This window comes from Rhododendron vialii, chromosome 2a, assembly GCF_030253575.1.
Source record: "Rhododendron vialii isolate Sample 1 chromosome 2a, ASM3025357v1".
Classification (NCBI taxonomy): domain Eukaryota; kingdom Viridiplantae; phylum Streptophyta; class Magnoliopsida; order Ericales; family Ericaceae; genus Rhododendron; species Rhododendron vialii.
In genome coordinates, this window is record NC_080558.1 from 8,157,039 (window position 1) to 8,167,687 (window position 10,649).

Here is a 10,649-nt window from a genome sequence, read left to right on the forward strand (position 1 = left end):
CCATCCTCGAATTCAACTTCTTCTTCTGAAACAAACTCTTCGTTCAAGTCATCTAGAGCATGAATCATTTTCTTAAATTCTTCCTTTTACATTTCAACAAATTTTTTTAAAATCTAATTTCTCCCTCCTCTAACTTCAATACCCAACGTGGGAGCAAGATCCAGCATCTTACGGGCTTCCTTAAAAAGAATGAAGCTTCTATTCCGGATGTCATCAGAAGATAAGGAAGATTTAAGTTGGGACCTTCCTATTTTTATGATTCAATTTGTCGGCCTTAACCCCAATCTCCAGAAGAGATTTCTTCTTTTAATCTTCTTTCTCGACCTTCTAATTCACCTTTCCATTTTATGTATAGCATCAAGAGAAGATCGATCTCTCAAAAATCTGCTCCCATCTTTTCTCTCCTTAACATTATCACCTGAATTGAGGTCCACAAGCAACTGAATTCCCTCAATTTGAGCATGGTCTTCCACCTCCTGCGGGAAGATTAAGCTCAAACCATAATTCTCATCTTGAAATTCTAAATCTCGAGAAGGGGACTCAGAAATATTTGACACAATCTGAAGTTGAGCAGGGATGAGATTGGTACTACTCTGCAAATCTAAACCCAAAGAATCACCCACCCAAGAATCAGAACAGCCCACGGGTTCTACCAAATCAGGTTGGACCATATTTTGAAGATATAAAAAAAAAAAAAAAAAAAACCGTCACTGAGTTTATAAGAAAATGAAACACAAACAATGTCAAATTTGCCTATAAAAAAAAGACAATGTGAAATTTGATTAGTCTTTTTTTCTTATTTCTTTAGTGACTTTTTAAATAGGGTAGTTTCTGAAAAAAGAATTTTATGGTTCAATATATAGAAAAAGATTTTTTTTTTTTTTATTTGCTAAAGAAATGCCATTGTTGCCTTGTTCAACAGAGATGTCACCAATGATGAAGTTGCGCAGGCGCGATAATCCGTGGGGCCATAATCCATGAAATTAATTTCATCTCTTTCGTAATAAGAGGCTCCCCGTGATCAGGACTGTAATGTTTGGATTCGATTCTCATAAGAGAGCATATCTCCAAACAGGCCTTTCTCAATTTATTCACACCATAATTTCTCTCGAAATGATATTTGTGCATCGATGCCTTCTATTTGCCTCAAAATATGAAAAGTGTCAAGAACAATTGTAAAATTGCAAGTATACCTTATGATTTTTTATCGCACTATTCGTACTAAAGTATGAGATTTGGTGAAGATGTTATTTGTTACTAAAGTTACTAGAGTCAAGGTAATTTTTGAACACCTTATTACAAAATCCTGGAGCCGTACTAAAGTATGAGATTTGGTGAAGGTGTTATTTGTTACTAAAGTTATTAGAGTCAAGGTAATTTTTGAACACCCTATTACAAAATCTTGGAGCCGCCACTGACAGAGGTTGAGTCTCCAAATGGTTCGATTCATTGAGCCGAATACAGAAAGATCAATAATACATATTCATGCCCCGCCCATAAGTGTAAATGTTGCAATGTACTCTTTCAGCTGGATTTTAGCTTCTGCGATGAAATTCCCGTTGTCTAAGAATCGGACATTCCAACTCTTGATCTCAAATATATCAACCGTAATATTTGTTGAGTAATTAGTGAGATATAGATCATGGTTGATTGTGGGGCCCAAGGATTATCAAGGGCAACAACAAGCTCCCTATCCTTCATCTCTGTCTGAACAAGAAGGAAAAAAAGGATTAATTACTTGTTGCCCCCTTTATCTATACACGTTTTTCACTTTTCCCCCTCCTACTATAGAACGCTACAATCTACCACCTTTATCTTCCAATTCCTAACACATAAGGCCTGCCGTTAGTCTGGGATCCAAAAAATCGTCAAAGGGGCATGTGCATGTCACATGATCTGTAAAAAAGAAAAAAATTAAGTGCTCTAATTTTCAATCCGTCTGAATCGGTGCAAAAATCTTATTTCTCTGATCTTTTTATCCTAAAGGATCATAATTAATTTTTGGCACTAGTGCTCTTGTTAGTTAGCCCTAAGAGATATTTGGTTCTACTATTTTCTTAGGACTAATTATCGAGAGCTCTAGAGTCAAAAATTAAATATGACTCTTTGGAATAAAATGATTATAAAAATAAAATCTTTGTACCGGTTCAAACGGGTTGAAAATTGGAGTACGTAATTTTTCATAGGTAGTTTATATATTAAAAAATATGGTTAAAAAATTAAATGCTCCAATTTTTAATCCGTTTGAACCGGTGCGAAGATTTTATTTCGATGATCATTTTATCTTAAAGGGTCATAATTAATTTTTGACTCTAGAACTCTCGTTAATTAGTCCTAAAAAATAGTAGAACCAAATATCTCTTAGGGTTAACTAACGAGAGTCCTAGAGCCAAAAATTAATTATGATCCTTTTGAACAAAATGATCCGAGAAATAAAATCTTCGCACTGCTTCAAATGGATTGAAAATTAGAGCACTTAATTTTTTCTTTTTATAGATCATGTGACATGCACATGCCCCTTTGACGATTTTTTGGATCCCAGACTAACGGCAGGCCTTATGTGTTAGGAATTGGAAGATAAAGGGGTAGGTTGTAACGTTCTATAGTAGGAGAGGGTAAAGTGAAAATGTGTATAAATAAAGGGGGCAACAAGTAATTAACTCGAAAAAAATATTTTTACTTCCCCTCTGTAATAAGAATCAGTTTGGGGGAAATGTCGCTAGCCAATTTTGACGAATTTGCCCCTTGATTGTTAGGGTGTTGTTCTTTCTTGATTGTCCAAATTTGTCATTTTACCTATTGTGCATAGTGGGCCACGTGGCAGGATGGGTGAAATATCAGGCCACGTCTCTCCCTCTCCTTCTCTTCCTCTGGTTAGAGAGAGAGAGAGAGAGAGAGAGGAGTTTTTGGGGCGACCCGCACCGCCCTCGTTCGGTACTCCTCCCATTTGGGGTTCCTCAACTCTGAGAAGTACAACTTCTGGGACTTTTGGGACCTTCGTCATTTCATCTACCCCCTGTTTTCCTGTTTCGGCTGCTTCTGTTCCTCTGTGTTTGTGCTTCCCGTCGAGAAGTAATTGCTCCTCTACGTTTGCTCAGTACTGGTATGTTGTTGCAATTATCATTTTTCTCTCTCTGTTTGGATTGTTCATATGCTTTAATTTTGGGGTTTCAATGTTCCATGTGAAACAACAATCCAGTCTTAGGGTATGGACGGGAAATTTAATTTTTCGTTTTGGATTTTTCGTGTTTGGGGTTCTCAGTATCATTTTTTAAAATGATGATTTTGCATGCACGACCACGCAGAGACTTAACGTTAAATTTTTGCTGTGTACTAAATCAATACAAAGAACTCTTTTGGGGGAAATTGTTAAATATTGAAGTTTCGTTGTTTGTGTGTGGCTTAAACTCTTGGTATTGACTTTGTTTGTTGTTTCATGGCAATGGTAGTTCAAGTCTCTTTTGTGCGGTGGATCTGTGTGAAACGTCGAGGCCATTTGGCCCCGAATGTAGTTTTTTACCGAGTCGAAACCGCTGGTGGATCGACAACTGTTGCTGCTTGTGTCAACTCATAGAGCCACTGGACACCTCTTCTACAAACCATTTAGCAACTTTGTGGCTGGACTCAGTTGTCTATCACTCATTTGTTCATTATATTATTGAAGGTATGGTTATTTTGATGATTCGATGATGTGCATATGTATTTAATTTGTTCCAAATAAAATTTATAAGGATAAAATGTATTGTTTTGTCCATTATTGTCTCTGCCATGATTGTGAACTTCTGTAAAGCTTAAACTCAATGCCAGGAGAATGTTATACAGTTGAATGGTTGAAATTTAAGACTAAAAACACATTGTGGGAGAAAACTTGTAAACTTGAATTAGTAATAAGGTTTCCTTACCTCTATTTTCCTATCATCCATCCACGTATGGGAACCAAGTTGCTGGCAATGAGCTAAATTCCCTTTATGAGCATTCTCGTGCCACAGGATTCAGTTCTGAGGTATGGTTCATCTCAAATTCCGTTTATGAGCATACTCTCTGCAATTCATGTTTGATTGAAAACCTATTTGCAATAGGTGACTAAGTTCACAAGCGTAATAGTGTTTTAGGTGAGGACCTTAATACTTAATAGTGCTCTTGGAGAATGAGAAGGACAGGGAAATTAAAGAATGTGTGTTTTGTGGTTATGTTTTTTGATATGGTATATTTTCATATCTTCTTTCATTTCAAGCAATTTTATCATTTTCTATACACATTGCATTCTGCTAAAACCCGAGTTTGTGTATTTTTCCGCACATAATTTTCAGACCATATATGCTTGGGATTGTCAAAGAACAAGGATGACATGCATAAGAATGAAGAGTGTGAAAATTACTCTCTATTCGCCCTAAAAACATGTGTTCATGCAGTCCATTTGTTGGTCTTTGAGTGCGTCAATTCATTTTGTAGGTTTAAGATTTCGGCAATTGCAAGAATGTTGGATCTCAAGCCTCTCTCTCCACCTCAATAACTCTATGCAGCTCTTGGTTATGCCATCCAGTTGGTATTTCTTCATCTGTTCTCACTAAAAATTGATTACTAGATACAAATTTTTCCTTGTGAGATTTGTTAGGAAGGTAATGAGCATCTGGAAATTGTCCCTAAGGAGAACTATGATGAGGTTTATGTTTATTGCTGGTTAAGCATGGAAAGTTTTTTTGTTTTTTTTATCAATAGCTTATTTATGAGTGGTAGCTACTTCGGGCAATGTCTCATACACTTTCTCAAGTATTAATATTAGTTTTTCAAGTTGTTTCTTCTATCAAATAGACTTCTGAAAAGAAACACTTACGTGGCCACTTTGTTACCAATTTATCTCACATTACCACAATGGAAGTGTCTGGGATGTATTTTCCATTGAATGTAATGTCATTTCTTGCCTTCCAAATGGACCATGTGGTAGCAAAGAAAAAAGAGGTCCTAGAAGCCACTTTGACAGAGTTAGACTTACCATGCACCTGCCATGAGATTGAGCTAGGGGATGTCCAGACAAAACTCTCATTCTGTATCTGATTTCATTAGGAACCTTTAAGGTATCATTTCTCTTAAGGTCCCTAAAAGATGGCTTCATTATATTTTTTCAACATGAAAATTTCACGTACAACACCAAGGGTCATCATAGTTCATTAGTCATCTACCTTCTGCTACATGTATTTGTATTTGGATTAGTGTGCTGATGTTCATAACTTGTTCTGTTGTTTTGGAAATGAGCCCGTGAAACCAAAGTTGTGATGGAAATTTAGTGTTTCGGAAGCATTTTATCTTCTTCCATGCAAGTGTAACACAAGCCAAGTTATATCTTCATGCAGATGATTGTTTTCGAATCGTGTATTGGTTTTTATTTCTATACATGTGTTATAAATAACTGGAAATAACTAGGAATTGTAAGTTCATACTTTTATGGATTGATTTCCTTGTAATTTTGGCATGAGAAAGACCAAACTAGCAGATCTGTAACCGCAAAGAACATTGATAATTTTGAAATGTTGCTGGGTTGATTGTTTGTGCAGCTTACAATTCCACAAATATTCAACATGCTCTTCTCAACGGACATGACAGACGTGCTCTGCACGTTGCGCCTCATCTAGTGATAAAATATAAGATCATACAAAAGCATAAACATGACAATTAATAAAAAGAGAGATAAAGTTTAGGTGAATTTGAGGAGTGAGAAAGATAAGGGCTATATATTATATGAACCTCCCCATCTTGTATTTATTTATTTTTCCTGAACGGCGAAGGAAAATTTTTATTATTAATATGAAAAAAGGGGTTACAAAAGGCAATAGTGGAAAGCATCGCAACGCAAAGTTAACATCCCAATTATGTTGGCACTCTACCCCGCGACAATCATCTGCAGCTCAGCCAGAGTTGATAAGAGATCAACCCAAGGGCACCCAAAAAAATGGTATGAATAAGGTTGTTTGTAAATTGTTGTGAATTGTCGGGAAGTATATATGGTTTACCCACTTCTTTGTCGTGAAATGGAAGTTTGAAAATTTATGGTAATCTAAATAGCATTGGTCGATGTAATTCTTCAATCCTAACGTTAATTTTTGTCTATAGTATTTTTTTCCTTTTTTTTTTTTTTTTGATATTTCTATTTTTTTTTAGTTTTTCGGCGTAAGTTTTAAAAAATAATCACTCGTCTCATAATTAGAAAAGAATAAAAATATTTTAATTTCGAGTGGGGGCACGCGTTTGAGTAGAGGCACGTGTCCCCGCGCGCCCCCGCCTCGGTCCGTCTCTGGATTGGCAATTGTGGCTGGAAAGGGAGCATGATGGAAGGTTTAGAGCGGCAAGGGCTGTTCATCTTGGGTATGTGATCATGAGCCCTCTGGCTCTTGAGGCAGTGGCGGCAAGGGAGTGCTTGGTTTTCACTAAGGAAATCGAGTTAGATTGGGTACACATTGAAGGTGATTTTTTTTCAGGTGGTCAATATGATTAATGACAGTGAGGACTCTTTCTCCTCGGTTCTTATAGCAGATGTGAAACGGTTGATGAGATACTTTATTGATGTGAGAGTGAGTTTTGTTAGGAGGATTGGCAATTATTTGGCTCATGATGTGGCCAAGAATGCAATGAGAGGGAGCGGGATTAGATCGTGGGAGTTTTATCCCCCAGCTTGTTAATTCCCTCTAGGAGGTTAATAGCCCTTCTGATGTATTTTGTATGACATTCTGTTATCAATAAAATCACTCTTAAACTTTGGCAAAAAAAAACCTGGACCGGAGCGTTTTAATGCATAGAAAAAAGGGTGGTTTGAATTTGTGGCATACTTTGCAGAAGAAGCGGATGCAAAATCACACTAAATGATGACTATTCAGAATATTTTGCTAACAAATGCAACCATGAATGATGAATTTGTTACTAAGGTACAGAATTTCTGAAGGATTGAGGATCTCAAGTCGATATTTTCAAGATCACAATTCGGCTAAAAACTAGAATCAGGTAAAAACGGATACATCCTCGAGTGAAATCACCTCCACAGGCTATCATGACTCGATTTCCAAATTGAAACCAATCTTCAAAGTAGAAGCTGAAACCAATCTTCAAAGTACACTAGAAAAATGCGAGACTGGAATTTGTATATCACCCCTCTTTCTAACAATCATCGACAATGTATATAGTTCTGCAAGTCACCGTACCATTGGCTATGATACATGATGAAGTCCTAATGGATACACCAACGAGCCAAAGGATACACCGGTGAGCTTTGATAAGGCGAGACAATACCGGAGATGACTAAGGATTTCGATTGTATTATACATATTTGACACCACTAATAGTAGGAAAATAACCCTAGAGAACTAAAATAACATCATTTTCCTTTCATCGCGAAGTCCTCTGCTCATTAACATGGCTTTTGGTACTTGACACCATTGTCCCAAAATCCTGACTCTAACCCTGATTACGCTGACAGAAAGAGAGAACGAGGGAGAGAAATATCCAACTAACTAACTAAGCATGGGCAGCTCATCAACACCCTCTCTAACATACTTAACCAACCCTGGACTCTCTCTGCCAACTCCGGCGTTCATCTCAAGCACCTAAGATGCATTGTACATGGTAGGTCTAGAATGTGGATCGGCGCGCAAGCACCAGCCTACTAGATTCAAAATGGAATCCAATTCGTCTCTTAGCTTTTGACTCTTAGGAGGCAGAAGACGAGGATCCAAGGCATCTGCTAATTGTATGCGACTATGCGTTCGATGTCAACGGATGAGTATCGGTTTGAACTGAGCTCCTACGGATGCGATCTTGTCAATATCTCAAGTGTCAAAACTCCAAAGCTGTACACGTCGCATTTCTCTGTCACTGCCATTGTGTACGATAATTCTGGCCATGCCAAGGAAAAAAACAACACACCAACAATGTCACATGTTAGTTCTCACTTGTGAATCAAACTAGCCAACCAAATAAAGGAAGGCCTTTCGAGCACTATTTAAAGTTACCTGGAGCAATGTATCCGAATGTGCCTAGAATTTGAAGAATCGGGCTTCAAAACCCTTGCTGTGCCAAAATCTGAGACATGAGCCTCCATTTCCGAGTCCAACAAAACATTCTTGCTCAATATATCCCGATGAATTATGTGAGGCATGCAGTTGTGATAAAGGTAAGATAAAGCATGAGCCACCCCTTTCACTACGTTCACTCTCTTGCTCCAGTCCAACTCCCAGGCGTCTTTCTCTCTCTTCAAAATGTCTGCCAAGCTTCCTCTCTCCATGTACTCGCAAACCAGAAAAGTGTGCTTTTCGTGGTAACAGAAGCCGTAGAGTTTCACGATGTTCTGGTGCCTTATTTCCGTCAGCGTTGCTACCTCATTTGCAAAACTCTTGATCTCCCCAATCTCTGAACCTTCATTCATAAATAGCTTTTTAACTGCTACTACCTGTTGAGGATTCACACAAAATATAAGATAGCAAATCGAAAGGATAGATGGAGAAAATTTATTGAGAAACTTCAAAAAGTACCTGCCCATTTGGTAAGTCAACTTTGTAGACTCTGGCCGATCCTCCCTGTCCAATGCAGTATGCATCGTCGAAATTCTTCAAACACAATTCTTCCACAGAAATTCTGGATCAAAAAGATGTTTTCTCCCTTTACACCATCTTCTTTCTGGCTTCTCCGGTTACTTTTTCGGTGAAGCGCGACAGCCCCAACAAGCAAAAGCAAGAGAAACAACGAGCCTAACGAGGTAGAAACTGCGATAATGATCAACCGTGAGTTTCCTTTGTTTTCCTTACCACCACCTCCAGACACTGAGTTGTTGCATGGTGTCAAACCTTGGATTGAATCACCACATAGATTCTTGTTATGAGAAGACGCTTCGGGCGGAGACGAATTAAAAACCTTGGAGTCAGGCAGAGGACCCTCCAGTTCATTGAACGACAAATCGATCGTTGACAGGCTGAGCATTTCCGATAAACGAATCCGGTATAGAACCGGAGAGAGAGTTGTGGGAGAGGTTTAAAGCTTCTAGGCTCATCGATCAGCTTCCCGAGCTGAGGCGAAATCTCTCCGTTGAGTGAGTTGTCACTAAGATCCAGCAGGCTTTGTAAAGTTCCAAGATTACCAATCTGATATGGAATGCTCCCATTCAGTTGGTTTTTGCTCAGGCATAGAAACAGCAAACTTGAGATTTCTCCGATTTGACCCAGAGTCGGTCCGCTTAGCATGTTCATGGAGAGATCAAGAGAAGCCAAATTGGACAGTCCCCCGATCTCGAACGGTATTTGTCCAGAAATTCTGTTGTCACTCAAGTTTAACGATGATAGTTTCGATAATTTTCCAACTGTGTAAAGTATGTACCTATTTATATGTGTGGATAGCATCGTTATGTAATCTCCATTTCTTGTATGTGATTAACTTAAATAGTACATCTAATTTGTGGGTGGATTAATGTAGCTGTTCCAGGGTCTTTTTTTTATATACTTTTCCTAACAAAGGTGTCTAGGATTTTATCTTGACTAATCTCCCCATACATATGCGGATAAAAATAAAAAATAAAAAATCTCCACATACTTATCATCTCCATTATACATTTATCTACTCTACTTATAAAAACATGAAACCTCAAAAGTGTTTCCCACACTTTCCACTTCCAAAAATACCCCTCAAACAAACCCTAAATAACAGACCCAGCCCAATTGGAAACAATACCACAATCCGAACTGTTGTGTCTCTCCAAAACCACAATCCTCTATGAACTGTGTTCTCTTCAAGCATAAGACAACTGTTGCATCCCTCACAACTCTCCTAGACCATTTGAAGAGCCCCTCGAATGTCCTTCTCCCTCCCAACTCTCCGATAGTCAAGAGTTCCCTTGAATTAGCCTCTCTTGATTATCCTCCATTCTAAATTCAAGACTGAATACCCTTCGATAGTCAAGAGTTCCATTGAATTAGCCTCTAGATTCTCGTCTGTTCTAAATTCAAGACTGAATTATGGGAAAGAAATTACCAAAGTCATCCATTTGAAATTAAAAGTTGGCGTCGGTAGGATACACTGGTAAGTTTTTTAAAAAATGTGTATTGCTCTCTCTCTCTCTCTCTCTCTCTCTCTCTCTCTCTCTCTCATGGTGAATCTACTTTGAAGCTTTTCTTGCTTTTATGTTAAATATCATGCTCAAAAGTTTGATGAATACTCATTGCACATAAATTGTTTGATGAATTGCTCCTGTTGCCCTTCCATTTATTCCACCTGCCGATATTTGTGAGAAAAGTTCATGAAATATTCTAAGTGGATGTTTGAAATTGGGAACATACAGAGCGGATATCCAGCTTGGAAAAAAAGGGAACTAATATAGCACAAATGAATTATGATAAAATTCTGAACGCCATTGTGATGAACAGCCACGTACAATTTATAAATGCATAGGACATATAACAATAATGATAGAAAACTCATTATTAAAAAAATACAGAGCACTTACAAGTTTTATCAAGGAAATGTCTTTACAGGGAGTTCCCAGAGAATTTCACTATTTTGTATGGAATAAGGAGGCAAGTGTTGGGAAGAAAGAAAAATAAGAGGTGTAAATGGACGTATCAATGGAGCTAATCCTCCAGAAGGAGAAAGATATTATTTGAGGCTTTTGCTTAACC

At 37.9% G+C, this 10,649-nt stretch overlaps 2 protein-coding genes across 2 annotated transcripts; one reads left to right on the plus strand and one right to left on the minus strand.

Annotated features, from left to right (window-relative positions):
- The first annotated feature begins 897 nt into the window (after positions 1-897).
- On the plus strand, positions 898-4,809 carry LOC131317059 (uncharacterized). Its single transcript, XM_058346639.1, has 4 exons — positions 898-962; positions 2,972-3,103; positions 3,456-3,664; positions 4,453-4,809. The coding sequence occupies exons 1-4, from the start codon at positions 898-900 to the stop codon at positions 4,569-4,571; spliced, it is 525 nt and encodes a 174-aa protein (XP_058202622.1). The 3' UTR covers positions 4,572-4,809.
- Positions 4,810-7,814: 3,005 nt separating this feature from the next.
- Positions 7,815-8,961, minus strand: LOC131317060 (MDIS1-interacting receptor like kinase 2-like). The gene is made up of 4 exons (XM_058346640.1): positions 8,650-8,961; positions 8,517-8,591; positions 7,998-8,434; positions 7,815-7,881 (listed from the first exon to the last, which is right to left on the minus strand). Exons 1-4 carry the CDS (start codon positions 8,959-8,961, stop codon positions 7,815-7,817), a joined length of 891 nt encoding a protein of 296 aa, XP_058202623.1.
- Between the last annotated feature and the right edge of the window lie 1,688 nt (positions 8,962-10,649).

What these genes read in the sequence shown, in the direction of transcription:
- LOC131317059 (XM_058346639.1), top strand. Translation starts at nt 898, where the DNA reads ATGCCATTGTTGCCTTGTTCAACAGAGATGTCACCAATGATGAAGTTG. An exon ending in TTGCGCAGGCGCGATAATCC is followed by an intron (nt 963 to 2,971) that starts GTGGGGCCATAA and finishes AACTCTGAGAAG; the next exon opens with TACAACTTCTGGGACTTTTG. An exon ending in TCTACGTTTGCTCAGTACTG is followed by an intron (nt 3,104 to 3,455) that starts GTATGTTGTTGC and finishes TGGTAGTTCAAG; the next exon opens with TCTCTTTTGTGCGGTGGATC.
- LOC131317060 (XM_058346640.1), bottom strand. Translation starts at nt 8,961, where the DNA reads ATGCTCAGCCTGTCAACGATCGATTTGTCGTTCAATGAACTGGAGGGT. An exon ending in GAAGCCAGAAAGAAGATGGT is followed by an intron (nt 8,592 to 8,649) that starts GTAAAGGGAGAA and finishes TTGTGTTTGAAG; the next exon opens with AATTTCGACGATGCATACTG. An exon ending in ATTCGGATACATTGCTCCAG is followed by an intron (nt 7,882 to 7,997) that starts GTAACTTTAAAT and finishes TGGCATGGCCAG; the next exon opens with AATTATCGTACACAATGGCA.